The sequence below is a fragment of the Rhinoderma darwinii genome, chromosome 4, assembly GCF_050947455.1.
Source record: "Rhinoderma darwinii isolate aRhiDar2 chromosome 4, aRhiDar2.hap1, whole genome shotgun sequence".
Lineage (NCBI taxonomy): Eukaryota > Metazoa > Chordata > Amphibia > Anura > Rhinodermatidae > Rhinoderma > Rhinoderma darwinii.
The window spans coordinates 269097994-269120711 of NC_134690.1; the positions used below are offsets into that span (position 1 = coordinate 269097994).

Here is a 22718-nt window from a genome sequence, read left to right on the forward strand (position 1 = left end):
TAGGCTTCCAATCAGCTTATACTATTTGATTAGTCTTAGACGTTCCTTTTTTGTAAACAAATTGTGGACGTTCACGAAACATGGCCCCATATTTAGGATCTCGTTTTAACATATCCCAATATTTACATACAACATTTTTGATTATATCTGAATCGGCGTCATAAGTGGAAGCATACATGGACTTATTGTTTTTTCAACTTCTTTGTAGCTGGCTTCCTACTTCCTAGCTTGCTCACGAGAAGCACAACCTACTTCCTGTCCTATTCTCTCTACATCTTCTCTAGGATAACACCTACTAAACTAGTTGGGCTAATACCTGCATATAGCAACTCAAATGAACTGTGTGATCTACGAATATAAACGTGTATATATAAGAAATCACACATGAACCATTATTAGCGAAAAATAGACAATATTTTATTGAAAGACAAAGTCATTAAAAATAAGTATAGTTCTGATCTGTCTGCCTCCTTAATTGTACCGTTCTGCTGTCTGGTTTTTTATATTACTTTGCTTTGGATGGTTTTTATCCATATTCATCGTATTACTTATGTACCAGTCTTTGCATGCACTATTTGCACTTTACTATAGAGGCTGTGGGACCCGACCTATGTGGGGATCCTTTTTCTATGGGTAAAGTTACTGCCAATGTACTTATTTTGAATGATTTTGTCTTTCAATAAAATATTGTCTATTTTTTCGCTAATAATGGTTCATGTGTGATTTCTTATAGGTTCATGTGTTCATCTTCTCTAGGATAGCCACGGTCCTAAAATTTCTCAACCAATTTTTTCATATTTGAAAAACATTCAAATTATCACTACAGATTCTTCGAGTCCGAAAAAACTGCCCCCTAGGTATTCCTTTAAAAGTTTAAGGGAAATTAAAACTCTCCCTTCTTAACACATTCTTTCAGTTGGCTTAGAGAATAACTTGGTACACAATTGTGTCCCCCTTCATTCTTACCTCAATGTCTAAATAATGTATGACTTCTTAATTTATTTCCAATGTAAATTTAATCCGCTCACGCCTGCCATTCAGATAAGATACAAAATTATTCAACACCTCTTTAATGCCACCCCACAGCAAGAAGACATCGTCCACATAGCTGAGCCACAACTCAACATAATCCCGCTATTGACAATCCTTCACAAATTGATCCTCAAAAGACATAAAAATGTTTGCCTAACTTGGAGCTGCAGAGGACCCCATGGAAGTCCACTGCAGCTGCAAGTAAAACTCAGAACCAAAACGAAAATAATTATTGGCCAATACAAAATAGAGTAAGGTCATCAAAAACCTGATTTTTATTATTAGCCAGAGTGGCATCCTTAGGTTTACGTTTAAACAAGTTTAAGTAAATCCGTCTAGAAATAATTCACTTGTAATTACATATTGGCTAATTTGTATAGATGTGAAGTATGATTTGTTTTTTGTGTAACCAGGTCAACAAAGTTCTTCGCAACCACAATATCAAGCCCCACTGGATGTTTGCTCTTGACAGTATCATTCGTAAGGCAGTGCAGACCGCGATTACCACATTAGTACCAGGTAATCCAGATTTATACTCCCAATTTGTCTAAACTCTGTGTTGTTGTTTTGGTTTTTTTGACCGATCTGTCAAACCTTTTTTGTGTGTATTCGTTTTTATGGTTTTAGTGTTGGTGTGGCATTTCTGTAAAGGACATGCACCCTCACAACGCAGAGGAACACACATTTACTACCTAAAAATACACACACGTGAACACTCGCTACTTCGATACGCACACATTAAAAATAGTCAAATATCATACCTATGTACACGCTATACACTTACATAATTCTGCATACATATTTACACTGACAAGCAGTCCTATAATGAGTCTTTACCTTTTTTTCGAATGGTGGAAGAGGGAATGGGCACTGGAAAGTTGTTTTTTGTGGGTTTTTTTTGTAAAATCCAGTAGCATAAGTTAGATAAGCAGAGGCAACGGGTGTGTAGTAAATGCAGACCTGTTTGCATACCATACAGAGCGCAGAAAATTTGGGACTGATGGGCAGTAGAATTATGTCATACACAGCCACTCATTAACTGTGACGTATAATACTACTGACAAGTGGTACGGAATTCCTGCGCTCTGTATACTGTGTAAATCTAGGAACAGTGTTACCTCACCTCCGCTGCATCTGCTTACCCTTGGGTGTCGATTGTCACATCAATAAATAATAGATTGGTGGTGGCAGTATAGAAGACAGTGGTAGTGGCAATAGCAGCTCCTATTAAAGAGAAATAAATAAAAGATATTACTTTAATATTAAGTGTCACCCCCTTTTGATTTTCCGATTCTGAAAGAATTAGAATCGTGGCGCGTTGAAAGGACTAATTAATTCAATAAATTTGGTTAATCACCCAACCCTAATCATAAAATACGCCAGTTTCTGGTTTAGCAATATAATTGATTCTTTTTCTGCTCATTTTAATGTTCTACTAGATTTAGTAGACCAATAAGTCAAATTGAGCAATAATTTTAATTTTGGCATAGACTTCGACTACTGGTGGTGAGGTGCTGGCATCACCATGTTCTGACTGGTGATCCTCCAGTAGAAAAAGTTTAGGAACCCTGGAATAAAGTATAGTTGAGTGTTCAAAGGGGCTGTGCTTAATTTTTCTTGGTGTCTGTTGCAGTCAGAGCAGAAGTAGGAGGAGGTTTCTATTCCCTCCCACCCAGAGACATAGCAGTCTAAGACCTCCTTCACATTGTGTAGTTACCTTCTATCTGAGGAATACATCGGAACAGTGATGTCAGGAGATTCCCCATGGCCATAGACTCTGGGCAAGGCGCTTCCTAATGCTTTGTCTGCCTGGGGATACCGGCTCTGGGGGAGGCGGGGTTACCTGCGGCCCTGTGCAGGAAGCTCCAGTGACATTACTGTCTATACTGTATATAGACAGTTATGGCACTGGAGCTATATACCCGTGACAGATGCCTTACAGTGGCATCCGTCACCCATTGGCTCTCATGTTAAGTAAAACTTATAGCTTGCGGTATACTTTTTTTTGCAAAATCCCACAGGATGGAATAGTGTAGTATACTGACATATATCAGCCCGACTAAGGCAAAAAGGACACTGTTTTGACCTTTGTCGACCGATTGGAGTCCAATGGACACATTTATGGTGTACGTCGGGAGATTTCCGAATGTACACAATAAACGTAGGGTATGAACGAGATCTAAAGGGGGTCTTAAACGGACCATAACTGAGATGTTTGTTGGTGGATCCCACCAAAGTCTGATTTCTGTGCAGGCTAGCACACCTTCCCCAACATCTGTCATAACTCAAAACAAGAATAAGGTATTTCAACTCCTTAGGTCCTATTATTTTTTCTCTGTAAATCCTGTAAGCTGTGCTTTTGTATTATTTTAGTTAGGCTACATTCACACAACCGTAATAAAAAAAATGCCCATTAAAAACTGATCAACTGTCAGTTTTTCATGGCCATTTTGCATCAGTGTGTCTCCAAATTTTCATCCATTTCCATTCAGTCTCTCAGTTCTTAATGGCCGTTTGGCATCCGTTATTCATAGCCGTTAGTGCCACAGTGCCCACATACAAAGTGTCAGAGCCCAAATAGTTCCACAGTGCCCATGTAGATGGTACCAGTGTCCCCTGTAGATAGTGCCACAGTGCTCATGTAGTGACGCCACCCCTGTAAATAGCACCACCCTCATGTAGATAGCTCCCCTTCCGTGTAAATAGCACCCTCCTTTTCTTGTAGATAGCACCCTCCCTATAGATAGTGCCACTGTAACTCCCTGTAGGAGCAGAATCCCTCTGACCAGGGATTCCGCTCATAAACTGAGAACCTGACGTCTCTGTCCATATATGGACAGTGACGTCAGGGGCTTCCCCCTAAGAGCGGAATCCCCTGCCATTGGCAGCGCTCTGGCCAGGGATTCCACTCCAGGAGTATCCCCTTGACGTCACTGTCCATATATGGATAGTGACGCCGGGGGCTTCTCCAGGAGCAGAATCCCTGGCCGCCGGGGATTCCACTCCAGGGATGCGATCTACACGGGGTGGTCAGAGGGAGCCCCTGATGCCACAGTCCATATATGAACAGTGACGTCAAGGGCTTTCCCAAGACGAGAGTCCCTGGCCAGAGATGTTGTGTTTCTCTGGTCAGGGAGTTCAAAGCCATGACTTCACTGTCCATATATGGACAGTGCTGTTAGGGGCTACCCGGGCTCAGCGCTCAAAGTAGTGCTGTGTGTGGGGAGTCCTCGACCAGGATCAGTTCTTACCTGCCGTTACAAGGATTGATTCCTGTAAAACGGTTTTAAAGATTTCTACCTTTAACCTTTTACTGAAATTTGACGCACATCTACGTCACAGTCAGTTGGGGGGGGGGCTGAGCCCGCTCCATGTGCTGCGGGTGTCTGCTGTGCCACCTCCACGATCACTGCGTTTGATCACTGTACAAACCGATTAGTCACAGCACCTGCAACTGTTTTAAAGTAACGATTACCGATCTTCCCGCCTCATTCTGGACAGGAATGGCGAGCAGATCAGTTGTGATACCCCGCTGTAGTGTGCTGACCTGTGAAATAGTGAGATCTGCATCGATCTTCATCTATGATCTGTTTCTGCCCCAGCAGCATTACCACCTCTACAAGGAATATGTCTATACCAGCATACCACTTTTTAACTCTTTAAGGACACTTGTTTGGCCTGTTTTGGCCTTATGGACCAGGCCAAGTATTTCAAATCTGACATGCCACTGTATCTGGTAATAACTTATGGAATTCTTTTATTTTTTTCAATCGATTTCTGAGAATTTCTTCTGACACATTGTACTTTATGTTAGTGGTAAAATTTGTTTGATACATTGTGTTAGTGAAAAAAAACAAATTTTGAGAAAATTTGCAAAAATAATAATTTTTCTAATTTTAAATGTATCTGCTTGCTTGTAAGATAGATAGTAAAACCATACAAATTAGTTACCAATTAACATTTCCCATATGTCTAACTAATGTTAGCATAATTTTTTGAATGTCCTTTTATTTTTCTAGGACGTTACAAGGCTTATAACTTTAGCAGCAATTTCTCACATTTTCAAGAAAATTTCCAAAATCAATTTTTTTAGGGAAGAGTTAAGTTCTGAAGTGGCTTTGAGGGCCTTATATATTAGAAACCCCCCACAAATAGCCCCATTTTAAAAACTGCACCCCTAGAAGTATTCAAAACAGCATTTATAAAGTTTTTTTAACCCTTTAGGCTGGGTTCACTCGACCTATTTTCAGACGTATACGAGGTGTTTTTTGCCTCGTTTTACGTCTGAAAATACGTCTCAAATACGTTGTCAAACATCTGCCCATTACTTTCTATGGGTATAACGCTGTATTGTTCCCACGACGCGTAATTTTACGCGTCGTACGGCAATTACGACGCGTAAAATTACGTCTCGTAAAAAGAAGTGCAGGACACTTCTTTGGACGTTTTTGGAGCTGTTTTATCATAGACTCATATGAAAACAGCTCCAAAAACGGACGTAAAAAACGCCGCGAAAAATGCGAGTTGCGCAAAAAACGTCTGAAAATCAGGGGCTGTTTTCCCTTGAAAACAGCTCTTTATTTTCAGACGTTTTTGGTCACTACGTTTTTGGTCACTACGTGTGTCACTACGTGTGCACATACCCTTAGGCGTTCCACAGGAATTAAAGCAAAGTAGAGGTGAAATGTACAAAAATTTTGTTTTTGCCAATATTTCATTTTAATCTATTTTTTTTTTCTGTAACACAGAAGGTTTTACCACAGAAACTAAACTCTATATTTATTGCCCAGATTCTGTTTTTAGAAATATCCCACATGTGGCCTTAGTGTGCTACTGGACTGAAACACAGGCCTCAGAAGCAAATTTTAGTTTTGCTGGTAATTTTTTATTTTCACAAGGGGTAATAGGAGAAAGAAAACCACACAAGTTACTCAATTTCTCTCGATTATGGCAATACCTCATATGTGGCCCTAAACTGCTTTTTGGAAACATGGCAGAGCTCAAATTAAAAGGAGCGCCATTTGGCCTTTAGAGCGCAGATTTTACTGGATAGGTGTTTGCAGAGCTCCCTTAGGTACCGGAGTACAATGGAAACCACCGAGAAGTGACCCCATTTTGGAAACTACACCCCTCAAGGCATTTATCATTTGCCTGAACATATAACAGGGCTTAAGAGTGAAAGAGCACCATGCGCATTTGACGCCTATTTTGGTTATTTTCGCAGTATTGGCCCACAATTTCAGGGCTCTGAGGTAAAATAGTAAAACAAATCTCCAAAAAGTGACTACCATTTTGAAAACTATACCCTTTAAGGCAATTTTTAAGGGGTGTAGTGAGAATTTTGACCCCATAGGTGTTTTTTTATTACAAATTAATGCGCAGCGGATGGTGCAAAGTGAAAATTGACATTTTCCACTGATATGCCATTTTAGTTTGTGCCACTACAGACAAATACCTCACGAACTGTTACGCAGGTTCTCTAAGGTAGGGGAATGCCATATATGTGGATGTAAACTTCTGTTTGGGCACACAGTAGGGCTCAGAATAGAGGGAGCACGCGACATTTGGCTTTTGGATCGCGGATTTTGCTTGGTAGTAGTCCTATTTGAGCATTACTGGTATTTCCGTTTATAATGTGGGGGCATATGTATGCTTGGCAGAGTACATCAGGGCATAATAAGGTGGTATAATAATGTGGTAAATAAATAATAATTCATAGATGTGTGGCCAGTGTCGCCCTGATAAATTATCGCTTTTGACCGCTGTATCTAAGGGGTTAAGGCTAGCTCCTATCCTGGCAGTTACAGCAGGGTGTCAGGTGTAACATACAGCTGACACCCGCGGCTAATGACGCAGGCTAAGCTTCTGGGCCTGCGCAATTTTCTTGGTGCTGACAGTAGCCTCCGGGTGGGGCCTAAAAGGCTTCCCTCCTTAGCAGATCAAGAGACCATTGACCACACCGCGATTGCGTAGAAACCACTCATATGCAGCGGTCGCTTTTAACCGCTGCATTTAAGGGTTTAATCGGCCGGATCGGAGGCTAGCTCCGGCCGTTCAGCGGGTTATCAGCTGTAATATACAGCTGGCAGGGCCGGACTGCCCATCTGGCAATTCTGGTAAATGCCCGATGGACTGTTGTCTGCAGTTGGCCGCTCTCCTCTCCATCCCCGACAAGCTTCTGTATCTTCTGCCCCCCACTCTGACCTATCTCTGCATGCTGCAAAGTCAGTCACTCAACAATACAGTCTCCTCTTCCTCTGACCTCTCTGTGCATCAGCGGCAGACATACCGCCAATGCAGCAGGTGCACAGGAGCACCAAGGAATAGGTGGTGCCTCTCTACCACAGTTCGATTAAGGAGCAGAAGAGAAGTTGGCAAGGGACTGAAGTTTTGATTTTTTAGACAGTTGCGATGTCTGGAGGGGGTGGCTTAATTGCAAAGTGGACAGGGCAAACCTGTCTCTAGGACAAGGTTTTGTTGCAGCTTGTAGGTGTTCTACCACGGTTTACCAATTAGAAAAAAAGAGACCTGGTAAGTTTGATGTGTAATGAAAGTGGTATGTGTGTGTCCTTTGTATGTGAGATGTGTGCGTGGCGCTCATGCGTCATGTGTGCTGTCTAAACGGTGCATGTGTCCTATGTGTGTGTGGCTTGTGTCCAGCGTGTGAGTGATTGGTAAATTACGCTTTTGCGTTCTATGTGTGAGTGGTGCATGTGTGTTCTGTTTCCTATTGAGTGGTGCATGTGCGTCATTTGTGCTAAATGTAAGTGGTGCATATACAGCATGTGTCCTGGTTATGGGTGGCACATGTGCAGCATGGGTCCAGGGTGTGGGTGGCGTTTCTTCAGCATGTGGGTGGCACATGTGCATTCTTTAATAATATACATATATTTTATATATAAAAAAATGTCTTATTGCGGTTTTGTTGGCATTGAAGAGGGGATGAACTTCTTGCACAGGGTAGTATTGTCTGTTTTTGCTCCTGCTCTGCATCCTGCATCGTCCGCACAAGGAAGGAGTGTTCTGTGCCTGCAGAGACAAGAGATAGTCATATGCAGCAGCCTGAAATCCATCCCTAGCGCTGCCAAGCTACTGATGTATGGTCACACTGGCAGACTGAGTAGGAGGGCAGACTTCAGAATTCATCAGTCCTAGGATAGGGAGCCTTGCTGTTCTGCTCCACTGTGTATTTATTTATTGGTTATGTTGGGATTTGTAGTTCCTTACTGTTCCACTGTATATCAATTTATTAATAGGTTATTCTGTGATTTATAGTGCTACTGTTATCCACTGAGTATTCATTACTAGGTTATGCTGGGACTTCTAGTACCTCAGTATTCCAGTATGTAATTATTCATAATTCCGGTTTCCGGAACTCCCATTCACTTCTATGGAAGTTACAGAAACCGCATAGCTCGGCGAGTTTGGCTGTTCCCGGAATTACTGGCCACCTCTTCACTGATTCTCCGCTGGGATGTGGCAGTCAGCAACCACCTCAACAGATGGGACAGGTTTGGGGGACCCCTGTTCAGGAGATTGGTGTGTGTCCCTGAGGTCATATGTAAAGTAACTGGCAGAACACTCGTCTTGACAACAATGATATACCACATAGAAGTGGCAAATCATACTCTGTGTGAAGCCATGTCCCCCAAACCACACTTCTTTTTCATCCAGCCGATGTTTCTGAATGAACAATGGGGTAAGTGGACCTGTGTGCTTTCGAATACCAGGGCTGAATTTCAGTCCAGCCCTGCCTGCTGGTGATTGGTGCAGGCTCAGCTTCTGAGCCTGCTCCATCAGCGCCACATACAGTTACGTGCTGTTGTGTTAAGTACCTAACTGCAACGACATAACTGTACGAGGCATGTCGTTAAGGGGTTAAGTACCCTTCTACCAGAAGTACTGCAGCATGCTGCACCATGCGCAAAAAACATAGGCCTGCCTAAAACACTGCTTGGCCATAGACACAGAAGAGGTGAGAGCAGGGCACTATGCAGCGAGAACATGTTGGTCAAGTATAAGGCCTCATGCACACGACCGTAGCCGTGTGCACGGCCGTGATTTTGGGGTCGGGCGGCTGCGGACTGTCAGCCGCGGGCCGCCCGCAAATCGTACGACATGCACATGGCCGCCATCATTGTTTTCAATGAGCCCGGACCGCAGAAGATGTCCGTAATAGGACATGCCCGTTCTTTCTGCAGTGCGGGTTCCCGGGCCATGCACGGACCGTAAAAACTACGGTCGTGTGCATGGCCCCATAGAAAAGAATGGGTGGATTTTCGGGGGAATTGCGGCCGCAAAAACACGTTCGTGTGCATGGGGCCTAAGAGGGATGTTTTTTTATTGACCACAATACACTGTAATGGCAGCACCCCTTTCCTGTACGAGTTATTACTACAGTCACCACCAAGCCAGATTGCATCCTGGGCTATAGTAAGTACATGGGAACGGTTATAGGCTATGTACACCTTTTTGGAGGGCAATTTTTTTTGTTTATAATAATAATAGAAAGGTTAGTCCGTGCGATGAGTGCAACTTTCTAAATAGTTTGAGATACAGCTGCTCTGGAGTCTTTTTATTTATTTTTGGGAGGCAAGGTGATCAAACCGCAAATCTGGAATGGTTTATTTTTTTATATTTAGTTTGGCATTCAGTGTATAAAGGACATGTTTACTTTATTCTGTGGATCAGTACGATTACGGGGATAACCTATTTATATATTTTTTTTTTAGATTTTACTACTTTTACACAAAACACTTTTTTAAAATAAAAATAAGGTTTTTGTCGTATTCTGAGAGTTATAACTTTTTTATTCCTCTGTTAACTGAGCTGTGTTAACCACGTGGGACAAATAACATAATTTTATAGTTCGGGTAGTTACGAATGCAGCAATGGCAATTATGTATATTTTTTTCCTTTTTTATTTCAATAATAAAGTACTTGATAAGGGAAAAAAGGTAATATACATTTTTTGGATTTTAAACTTTATTTTTTCGTCCCACATGGGGACTTAAAGATCTAAATATCTGATCGCTGGTATAATACACTGCTCTACTTAATGCAAAGCAGTGTATCATGCCTGTAATTTTTATACTGACTGGCAGCCTACTAGCAGGGCAGCCTGATAGGCTGTCGTACATTGCAGGCCAGAAGGCCATTTTTAGGCCTCTCGTTGCCATTGCATGATCATATTGCCGGGGGCCTGAGGTGGAACAAAATACTTAGATGCTGCGGTTGCTATTGACCGTTTTAAAAGAAAACATGATTTCTCAGACCAGGCCTCCTCCTATTGCTCCGTTGTCCAGTTTTGATGCTCACATGCCCATTGTAGGCTTTTTTGCTGGTACACATGGGTCAGCCTGGTCCGCACGTAGGCAGCCCCAAATGCAGCAAGCTGCGATACACTTTTGTGTTCTGACACCTTGATATCATTAACTTTTTTAGCAATTTGTACTACCGTTGCTCTTCTGTGCAATTGGACTAGATGGACGCATACCAGAAACACCTCAAGACCTTGTTTTTGGAGATGCTCTGACCCAGTCATCACAATTTGGCCCTTGTCAAGCTCGCTTAGAGCTTACACTTGCCTATTTTTCCTGCTTCTAACACATCAACTTAAAGAACTGACTGTTCACTTGTTATCCAACCACTTTACAGGTGCTATTGTAACAAGATCATCCAATGTCATACATTTTACCTGTCAGTGGTTTTGGGGTGTGGTCCCAAGTAGCAGACATGCAGTAAACCATGACAGCATGCAATGGCCGCAAGATTGTGCCAGTAATACCTTGCAAAATCGTGCGGCCGTTGGCCACTGTAAGTGAGCTGGACTTCGGCCGAATGCACTCTCGGCTACGTGAAACTGTACCCTTTGATTTGGCTGAACAGTGTTTGTTTCCATTTTCACCCAAAAATACATTCTATAGGCTCTGAACCATGCCATTACTTTGCCAGGTACTGGAAGATGCCATTAAAAATTGCTCAGAAGGCATTTTTCTCACCTAAGGCCTTGTTCACAACTTCATTGTAGACTCCCTTAGGGGCCTCCATCGCAGATCTGGTCGAGATTACCAGAAGCAAAAGCGCAATAAATAAAACCACGGACACCACGACAGAACCCCTTAAAGTCAATGTGTTTCGTCGGCTGCCGGTGGTATCTGTGGTGCAACAGCACAGTCTATTCTGGTTTTTCCTTGTTCTGCTCCTCTGGCTGAGCAGAACGGAAATTCATGACGCAGATGTGAACATAGCCTTAATACATACAGCTTTTAGGATTAGTAATCGTACTACTATACATACTATTTAGATGAACTAGGTGAAGGCTGTATTGCTAAAAGAAAAAAACAAAAGCTAAAAATCTCTACTAGACAAATCCATTCACTTATTCAAGCAACACTTCGCTCCAGCTGTCCTCCTAAATTGTTCTCTTTCCTCCCTATAGCAAAAAATAATCTCTGGTCGTGGCCTACTAGAAATGTTGGGACACTCGGAGTGTAGTAAATCACCCAGACACATCACTACTGGGTTAAGTAAAGGCTTAATCCTGACTGCCAATATGAGAAAATGGCTGTATCTCTTTAACCTCACCATTGTTGCTTATCCTATAATTTGTATACCGTGTGAGTAGCTATAGTATAAACTAATAACGCCCTCTGACTCTCTAGAACTGCGGCCACATTTTAGCATCACTTCTGAAAGTGATCCAGCAGACCAAGAGGACCTTGAGGTGGAGGACGACCCTAATGCACGCATTACACAACAGGCCAGCGAGGTGTCTCATACAGTGAATGAGGATAACGTTCATACCTCTGGAGTGAGCACCCTCAGTTCCACTGTGTCCCATGACTCTCAGAATGCACACCGATCACTTAATATGCAACTGGGGAGACTCAAAATTGAGTCCAACAGGTAAGAAATTATAGAAAATCACCAAAGTCCACGCTTTCATATTTATACTGTAAATATTTAGTTTTTTATATATGTACACCATACGGTTTATAATGTACACAGTAAGGCCCCATGCACACGACCGAAAAAACCTCAGTTTTTGCGGACCGCAATTGCGGTCCGCAAAAACGGACCCATTCACTTTCATTGAATGCTGACACCTTTCCGTAGCACTACGGAAGGGTGTCCGTGCCGTGGAAATGTTCCGGGAATTATGGAACATGTCCGTTCTTTTGCATTTTGTGGGCCGTGCTCCCATACTTTGTATGTGAGCACGGCCCGAAAATGCGGCTGTCAGTCGGTGGCCGGCCGTGCCTGCAATCGCGGGCCGTGTGCATGGGGCCTAAGCTTTAGGCAGTTCTGGAAAAATGCTGCAAAGTAAGAATGCTTTCAAAAGCGGAAAGTTTGTTTTTTTTTTGTTTTTTTTTAATCAATTCACAAAATGCAAAATGAAACCGAAGAGAAATCTAAATCAAATCTATACTTGGTGTGACTACCCCTTGCCTTCAAAACAGCATCAATTCTTCTAGGTACACTTGTACAAAGTCATGGATTTTTTAGGATTATAGTCCGGTGTATGATTAACCAATTATACCAAACAGGTGATAATGATCAATATTTTCATATGTAGGTTTAACCACTTCCTGACCAGAGACTTTACCCCCCTTCCTGAGCAGGCCCATTTTCAAGTTTTAGCCATGTGCCAATTTGAAAGCAAATTGTTCTTCTATTACTATTCCAACCTACATGTATTTAGTCTTGTTTTTCTCAGAACATATTGGGCTTCCATATTGTATAAAAAAAATAGATATATTTTACTTTATAATAAAATGTAAAAGGAAAAACGGAAAATAAAAAATATAAATATGTGCATATGTAATCTTCTGCCGTCTTTAACAATACCAAATATGTGTGTGCGTCTTACACGCTGGGCGCGAGGCTGAGCTTACAATGAATGGTGCGCAAACTGGCTTTTGAAGAGCAAATATTCGAAAGCTGGTTCCATAGCGATCTTTGTGTATGCGACCAGTGTCGTGGCAAAGTCGCCATGTAGCCCCAGCCTAAAAATGTACAATACATCTATACATATGATATGAAAGATATAGATAAAGAGATAGGTAGATAGAAATAATAATAATCTTTATTCGTATAACACAAAAAATAAATAAATTGCAATTTAGATCTATCAATCAATGTCATATCTATCTGTCATATCTATCTCTATCTATCTGTGTGTGTATGTATCTATCAGATAGATAGATATTAGATAGTGTCTATGTAATATCTATCTATCTCTGTAATATTTATCTATCTATATCTATCTACCTGTCTAATATCTATCTATCTCTATCTATCTATCATCTATCTAACTAATAGATAGATATGATCTATAGATATGATCTATAGATATGATGGATAGATATGAGAGCGATAGATATGATGGATAGATAAAGAGATAGATAGATATGAGAGAGATAGATATGACAATTAGAAGATGGATAGATATGACAATTAGAAGATATATATGGCAATTAGAAGATAGATAGATAGATATGACAATTAGAAGATGGATAGATATGACCATTAGAAGATATATATGGCAATTAGAAGATAGATCGATAGATACTGTAGATAGAAATATATTTATTTTTTTATTATACACTGTTCTCCCTCTCCTGACAGCCTGCCAGGAGAGGGAGAAGTTAGAGGGGGGTGCCACGAGGGGGAGGGGTGTGCCATGAGTGGCAGGGTGAGGTGGAGGGGGGCGGGGGATCGCCGCGATGGGGGGCTGGGTTGCCGCGATGATGGAGAAGGTATAGTGATCATTGTGACAGTTGTCACAATGATCACATGCCCAGAGACCTCACTGATTGTCTAGAGACAGCTGTATCATTGAGGTAAATGCCGCTTCAGACCGTCAAACAGGCTATCTCTGCAGGACGTTCTGGAACGGCTATGCAGAGTTAATTAAGGACCGGCCGGACATTTATAGTCAATGGGCGGTCCGGAAGTGGTTAAACAGTCATTAACTGTAAGGCTGGGTTCACACGACCTATTTTCAGGCGTAAACGAGGCGTATTATGCCTCGTTTTACGCCTGAAAATAGGGCTACAATACGTCGGCAAACATCTGCCCATTCATTTGAATGGGTTTGCCGACGTACTGTGCAGACGACCTGTCATTTACGCGTCGTTGTTTGACAGCTGGACACTTCTTTGCAACGTAATTTAAGCCGTTCTTCATTGAACTCAATGAAGAGCAGCTCAAGATATACGAGCGTCACAGACGCCTCGTATATTACGAGGAGAAGCATTTACGGCTGAAACGTCGCAGCTGTTTTCTTCTGAAAACAGGCTGTCATTTCAGCCGTAAAAGCCAGCTAGCGTGTGAACATACCCTAACCGAAACATTTGTGTGGGAGGCTTAACACTTCGTGTAGACCAGCCAAACTCTGATACAAAGATGGGGTTGTGGAAGACCGTTTCATGTCACAGGTCCACCATGGCAAGACTGAGCACAGCAACAAAATACAAGATAGCTATACTGCATCAGCAAGGTCTCTCCCAGGCCAAGCAGACTGTGGTTTCAAGCTCTTTTGAAGAAGTACAAAGAAACAGGCAACTTTGACGACCGTAGATCCAGTGGTCGGCCAAGGAAACTTTGTGCAGAAGATCAGACACATCATGCTTATTTCCCTTCGAAATCGGAAGATGTCCAGAAGTGCCATCAGCCCAGAACTGGCAGAAACTAGTGGGACCCAGGTACACCCGTCTACTGTTCAGAGAAGTCTGGCCAGAAGTAGTCTTCATGGAAGAATTGCGGCCAAAAAGCCATACACACCTGGAAACGAGGCCAAGTGATTCAACTATGCACGAAAACATAGGACCTTGGATGCAGAAAAATGGCAAGCAGGTGCTCTCGACTGACTAGTCAAAATGTAAAATATTTAGCTGTAACAGAAGGCAGTTTGTTCGCCGAAGGGCTGGAGATTGGTACAATAATGAGTGTCTGCAGGCAACGGTGAAGCAGGGTGGAGGTTCCTTGCAAGTTTGGAGATGCATTTCAACAAATGGAGTTAGGGACTTGGTCAGGATTAATGGTGTCCTCCATGCTGAGGAATACAGGCAGATAATTATCTATCAGGCAATACCATCAGGGCGGAATCTGATTGGCTCCAAATTCATTCTGCAGCAGGACAACGACCTCAAACATACAGCCAATGTCATTAAGAACTATCTTCAGCGTAAAGAAGAACAAGGGGTCCTGGAAGTGATGATTTGGCCCCCACAGAGCCCTGATCTTAACGTAGAGTTTGTCTAGGATTATGTGAAGAGACAGAAGGATTTGAGGAAGCCTACATCCGCAGAAGATCTATGGTTAATTCTCCAAGATATTTGGCACAACCTCCCTGCTGAATTCCTTCAAATACTGTGTGCAGGTGTACCTAGAAAAACTGATGCTGTTTTGAAGGCAAAGAGTGGTCACACCAAATATTGATTTGATTTAGATTTCTCTTCTGCTCATTCACTTTGTATTTTGTTAATTGATAAAAAAAATAATTAACTATTTTAAAGCATTCTTACTTTGCAGCATTTTTCCACAACTTCCTAAAACTTTTGCAATGGTGTGTGTGTACACACATTATGAAGAAGGTGAAACCCCAGCACACATAAAAGTATCCAGATGCAAAAGTATTTGAGTTCTATTGCGACATAAATGGCAATAGTATAATCGTGAGCGACTTGATAGGACATTTCGGCCGATCCACGGCCTTTGTCACTGTCGCTGATTGTAAAGTATCACTTGTAAGGGATGTCCGCCGAATCTGCCCTGTGTATATATAAATAATGTGTGTGTATGTATATGTGTGTATATATATATATATATATATATATATATATATATATAGTATATCCAAAAATAGACAGCACTCCGATTCAAAAGTGAAAAATTAGTTTTTTTTATTTACCCTTCACTTTTGAATCGGAGTGCTATCTATTTTTGGATATATTAGAAACTCTGGAACCAAGGATCGGGTTCCTAAGGCGTGCACCCACCTGTTATTCAAGCTGGTGCTGCTGGGCGGTGGACATATATATATATATATATATATATATATATATATATATATATATATATATTATAATGAGAGACTACATTTCTGTAATCACTTTTTAAACTATATATTGAAACTTAATGTCTATACAATATGATATAGGCTTCTAGAGGAACTGTTACAGAAAGAGAGGGAATTCCAAGTATTACTACGTCAGGCTATTGAAGGAAAGGATCAAGAGATCAAACGGCTTCAGCACCGGTCACAGCCAATAAGTAAGAAAAAGCAGAGTATGTTCTTATAATTATGTATAGATGTGATGTAAAAGCAGGGAATATGTAATTTTTATTTGCTGTACACTGTATAAGTGTAATTCTTAAGCATGAATTCGATTGTCTACATTGTTTACTATGGGGTTTTTTTCTGGTCCCTATGAGCAACTATAATTTATAATAGAATGGAGTAAAATACAAGAGCCAGTTGGTCAAAGCTAAAGGGTGGATTTACACAGTGTGAAAATTACGCTGTTGATCCGGGCTAAGAATCAGCACAAAAATCCACAATTAAATATGCATCAGTTAGGCCCCATGCACACAACCGTATTTTTGTCCACCCGTAAATACTGGCGTAAATACAGGTCCTTGGTCACACGTATTCGACCCGTATTGCACCAGTATTTATGGACCCGTGCCCATAAATACGGGTCCGGTGTCACCCGTATTCCACCCGTATTTACGGGCACGTTTTTGGCTGCAAAATTACACTGCACTAATCGGCAGCCCCTTCTCTCTATCAGTGTAGGATAGAGAGAAGGGACAGCTCTTTCTGTAATAAAAGTAAAAGAAATTCATACTTACCCGGCCGTTGTCTTGGTGACGCGTCCCTCTCTTGACATCCTGTCCGACCTCCCTGGATGACGCGGCAGTCCATGTGACCGCTGCAGCCAGTGATTGGCTGCAGCGGTCACATGGGCTGTAACGTCATCCCAGGAGGCCGGACTGGAGGAAGAAGCAGGGAGTTCTGGGTAAGTATGAAGGTCTTTCTTTTTTTTTTTTTTTTTACAGCTTTATCTATATTCTGATCGGTAGCCACTGGCCAGGGTGCTGAAACAGTTACTGCCGATCGCTTAAAGAGGCTCTGTCACCAGATTTTGCAGCCCCTATCTGCTATTGCAGCAGATCGGTGCTGCAATGTAGATTACAGTAACGTTTTTATTTTTAAAAAACGAGCATTTTTGGCCAAGTTATGACCATTTTCGTATTTATGCAAATGAGGCTTGCAAAAGTACAACTGGGCGTGTTGAAAAGTAAAAGTACAACTGGGCGTGTATTATGTGCGTACATCGGGGCGTGTTTACAACTTTTACTAGCTGGGCTTTCTGACGAGAAGTATCATCCACTTCTCTTCAGAACGCCCAGCTTCTGGCAGTGCAGATCTGTGACGTCACTCACAGGTCCTGCATCGTGTCGGCACCAGAGGCTACAGATGATTCTGCAGCAGCATCAGCGTTTGCAGGTAAGTAGCTACATCGACTTACCTGCAAACGCTGATGCTGCTGCAGAATCATCTGGTGCCGACACGATGCAGGACCTGTGAGTGACGTCACAGATCTGCACTGCCAGAAGCTGGGCGTTCTGAAGAGAAGTGGATGATACTTCTATACACAACGCCCAGCTAGTAAAAGTAGTAAACACGCCCCGATGTACGCACATAATACACGCCCAGTTGTACTTTTACTTTTCAACACGCCCAGTTGTACTTTTGCAAGCCTCATTTGCATAAATACGAAAATGGTCATAACTTGGCCAAAAATGCTCGTTTTTTAAAAATAAAAACGTTACTGTTATCTACATTGCAGCGCCGATCTGCTGCAATAGCAGATAGGGGTTGCAAAATCTGGTGACAGAGCCTCTTTAACTCTTTCAGCATCCTGGACAGTGACTATTTACTGACGTCTCCTAGCAACGCTCCCGTAATTACGGGTGCACACACGTAGTCACCCGTAATTACGGGAGCCCCATAGACTTCTATAGAGGTACCCGTGGCCAATAGAAGTCTATGGGCCCGTGATTACGGGCCGTAATTGCAGGAGTTTTTATGGTCGTGTGCATGGGGCCTAACACATGGATTTAGTTGCGGATGTAGCCTTAGATTTCACTCTTTACATAATGAATGAAATCCGCTGTCAAAATAAGCAGCATTTCCACAACAGATAGGGTATGCAGCACTACTACGGGAGTTACGGAAACCGCATAGCTCAACGAGTCACGCTGTTTACTTAACTCCCGACCATATAACCAGGAAGTGGCCGGGAGTCAGCGAGATAAGACAGCGCTAGAAAGGGGTTTAGAGTGCCCCGTTCTAGAGATAGGTGAGACCCGCAACTATCTGACATTTATGACATATCCTGTTATATATAACCGATAAAAACACAGGGACATATACAAAGACACCGAAAAAGGCCATACTTACAAATGGACACAGCCAGGCCAGAAATGCTGATGAAAGGGCGAGCAGGTGCTTTAAATAATAATAGCCACTCCCACTAGTCTTGAGGGGAGTGGTGTGTGGTGCATGGGATGTGTAGTAAGAAATAATAAATGAATAGTGTGTGTGCAAGTGTAATACTATAAGTGAAATATAGGGGGCAGTAATAAATGAAGTGCCTCAATAGAAATAAATGGATAATGGGGTGCAAGTGAGTGAAACATGGAGGGATAGTGTGTACGTCATGAGGCACGACGTGTATAGCCAGGTAGAAGCCTATTTGTGACGCCTTGATAATTCATAGAGCGGGCTACCCTGCTTGCTATGCCAAACAACAACACACCATGCTCTCCCAGCATCAAAGACCCGGCTGTGTCAAAAAGAAGCGAATATAAGTAATAATGAAAAATACCTGGGTATTGGTAATCATTTTGGCCAAAAGGACGCAAGCTCGCAATCCACGACAAGGATCCCCAGACTTGCGAGTCCCTAAATCCTAAACTGGAACAGAACGTTCCTGATGCACAAACAGAACCGATAAAAACACAGGGACATATCCTGTTATATGTCATAAATGTCTCTCATAGGAAAACACCTTTAATAGTGCGTTTTAGGTGCAGATTTTTAATTTTGATGCGAAAGTAGGTGCAGATTTAATGCTGCAGATTTTTTTTTTGGATTTTTTTAAATTCTTTTAGATACAATTCTGAGACAGACACGCAAGATAAATTAACGTGCTGCAGATTTAAAAATACGCACCGCAGGTCATTTTATGTAGTGTTTAGTTGAATCTCATTTACTTTCCTGGTACTGTAATACACTGCGGCAAATCCACACGTAATATGCATCATGTGCATGTGGCCTAATTCAAAGATTTGTACTACTTCCGTGTTTTGGCTTACAAATACTGATTCAAAATACTGCGGCCTTAGGGACTGTTCACATCAGCGTTGTCTTTCCATTGAGGGGTTCCGTCTGAGCTTTCCGTCGGGGGAACCCCTCAACGGAAAGGCAAATGGAAACCATAGCTTCCGTTTGCATCACCATTGATCTCAATGGTGATGGATACTTTGCTAAGGGTTTCCAATTGTCACCGTTGTGAATGGGTTCAGTTTTTTTTACTGAATCAATAGTGCAGTCGGCATACGCGCTTAAAACAGCAGACACGCACCGTACACGAATGCCACACGGAACTGTAACGCAAGAAAAATGCTGCATTTTTTACGTGCGCAGACCTGACGCGTTCGTGTGAATCTAGCCTTAGGGAGATAATTTTTTCAGATTTTCGATGTGTGACATTTTAACTACAATGAAGAACAAGAAAAATGATTACCAAGCGGTCTATTTCATTTCTGGTACAGATATCCCTGGTATTTCAGTGTCCCACATAAGAGCCCCCAATACGTGCAGTGAAGACCTGGAACTCATCTACTGGCTGCAGCAACATCAAGTGGATGAGGATACAACAAACAAGGTATGTAATGCTTATGCTTGATTTATAGTTTGAATTGACATTGACGGGATCTTGTGAATGTGAACTAATGTATAATAATGTTTTTATAGAGGATTCATATAAAATATAGCATAAAAGTTATAAGAACCCCCTAAATAGCTACACATAGCCTAAACAACACAGTCAAAAGCTGTGTGACCATACACTCAATGTTAAGCATCAGACCAAATGTCCTCTCTTTCTGGTATTATGTTGTGTACAATGAGGTGTAAGGGTATGTTCACACGCTTAACAAAAAACGTCTGAAAAATACGGAGCTGATTTCAGAGAAAACAGCCTCTGATTTTCAGGCGTTTTTGAAGCTGAGAATTAAATTTGGAGCTTCTTTTCAGACGTTTTTTGAGGCGTTTTTCATAGTGTTCAATGGAAAATCTGCTCCCAAAAACGCCTCAAGAAGTTACATGCTACGGCTGGGTTCACACGACCTATTTTCAGACGTAAACGAGGCGTATTATGCCTCGTTTTACGCCTGAAAATAGGGCTACAATACGTACTGTGCAGACGACCTGTCATTTACGCGTCGTCGTTTGACAGCTGTCAAACGACGACGCGTAAAATTACTGCCTCGGCAAAGAAGTGCAGGACACTTCTTTGCAACGTATTTTGAGGCGTTCTTCATTGAAGTCAATGAAGAGCAGCTCAAGATTTACGAGCGTCAAAGACGCCTCGCATAATGCAAGGAGGAGCTTTTACGTCTGAAACGACGCAGCTGTTTTCTCCTGAAAACAGTGTCTTTTCAGACGTAAAAGGTAGCTAGCCTGTGCACATACCCTACTTCTTTTTACGGAGCATCTTTTTTACTCTCTGTTTTTTTGTCAGTGAAGCATAAAATAAAGCCTTTCTTGGAACAGAACATCGTAATTCCCATTGAAAGCAATGGGCAGATGTTTGTAGGCGTATTAGGGGCGTTTTTTCAGGCGTAATTCGAGGCGTAAAACGCCCGAATTACGTCTGAAACCACTGCGTCTGAACATACCCTTATAATGCAGACTTCACACCTGTGCCAGCAGTGTCCGTTTTTTAGTATGTGTTCACTGCTCTAGGATGTTTTTTTTTCAATATGCGGCACCCAGTACCACATTATGGTTCTGTGGTACATACTAAAGGGCACACTCGTCCATGACGCCTTTATGCATTTTGCTTAGAGGTGATACCTGCTGCCTAAGCTTCACTCGGTGTCCCAGTGTGAACTCATTTGTTTTATTCTTCGGCTCTTGCCTTGCTGTGGTCTTTATTAGGGCTTATTTGCACGAACGTGTTTCACGTCTGTGATACGTGCGTTAAAATCACGCGCGTCGCACGGACCTATGTAAGTCAATGGGGCCATTCAGACATTCCGTGTTTTTCGCGCAGCGTGTGTCCGCTGCGTGAAACTCACTGCATGTCCTATACTTGAGCGTTTTTTGCGCATCACGCACCCATTGAAGTCAATGGGTGCGTGAAAATCACAGAAAGCACACAGATGCACATCCGTATGCTGTGAGTGATTCACGCAACAGTTAAAGAAATGAAGAGAAAATGAAAACCACCTCCTTCATTTCATTTTGCATACGACAAAATCACGTGACATAAGGATGTCATTTGCGGTAAAATAAGGCAGACACACACCAAACAGTGATGACGCACGGAACTGAAAACGCGCGCAAAACGCACACGTTTGTGTAAATAAGGACTAAATGTAATTTTATAGCAGTTGTAAGGAGTGTTTCTAGGAAGTTCCTATCGCACGATAGAGCCCTGTTCACACTGAGTTTTTTTGCAGGCAGAAGAAATCTGCCTCAGAACTCCTTCAGAAATTTTGAGGCAGATTTTGAACTGCTGGCCCATTTTAGCTGTGTTTTTTGCCCACGGCCATTGAAGCTAATGCAAGGACCGACGGCAAAAAACGCCACAAAAACTGCTCAAACTAGCGCCGTGGGTTTTTTCTGCCTCCCACTGATTTCAATTGGAGGTCAGGGTCGGAAACTGTGGCAAGAAAGGACATGCCGCTTTTTCCGCCGCAAGCGGCCAAATGCCACCCGGGGAAAAAAAACTTCTCTGCCTCCCATTGAAATCAACGGGGGGCGATATAGAATGTTTTTTGGCACCGATTTTAGACACAGTTTCCAAGTCAAAATCCACGCCCAAAAACTCAGTGAACTGTGACCCTAAGTTCACACAGTTTTTTTACGCGGAAACGGCGCAAAAAAAAAACTCCTCAAAAACTGCCCGAAAATGCCTCCCATTGATTTCAATGTGAGTTGGACGAGTTTTTTTAACGCGAGTAAAAAAAACGCATCGCGGTAAAAAGAAGCGTCATGACCCATCTTGAGGCGGTTTCCGCCTCCAAAACCCCATTTCAATCAGTCAGAAAGAGGAAAAAAAAACCTCGACGAGTGTTTTGACGAGTTTTTGTCAAACCACTGTGCAAAAACCTACTGGAGCAGTTTTTGCAGGAGGAATTTTCCTCCTGCAAAAAACTCTGTGTTAACACAGCCATTAGAGATGTCTGAGTTTGACAATTTGCTACATATTATAATCTCTAAAAAAAAATAGCATTAATGTAGGAAAAAAATGTGTATGACCATTAAAACATCAGTAAACAGCGCAATTAAGTATTAGTGCCACGTTGTATGCAATCAATCTGTTTATATAGCATTGCGCTGGCAACATTTATTACTCATTTGGGGAGATTTATCAATG

The 22718-nt window shown here is 42.1% G+C and overlaps 1 protein-coding gene across 2 annotated transcripts in view; it reads left to right on the forward strand.

Annotated features, from left to right (window-relative positions):
• The window catches only part of MAP3K5 (mitogen-activated protein kinase kinase kinase 5), a 282518-nt gene that overhangs the window by 250061 nt on the left and 9739 nt on the right, over positions 1–22718 (forward strand). For both annotated transcript variants that reach the window (XM_075862477.1, XM_075862478.1), the window contains exons 25-28: positions 1446–1551; positions 11697–11940; positions 16199–16311; positions 19885–19997. In XM_075862477.1, coding sequence (XP_075718592.1) covers positions 1446–1551; positions 11697–11940; positions 16199–16311; positions 19885–19997 — 576 coding nt within the window. The remainder of the gene's footprint in view (positions 1–1445; positions 1552–11696; positions 11941–16198; positions 16312–19884; positions 19998–22718) is intronic.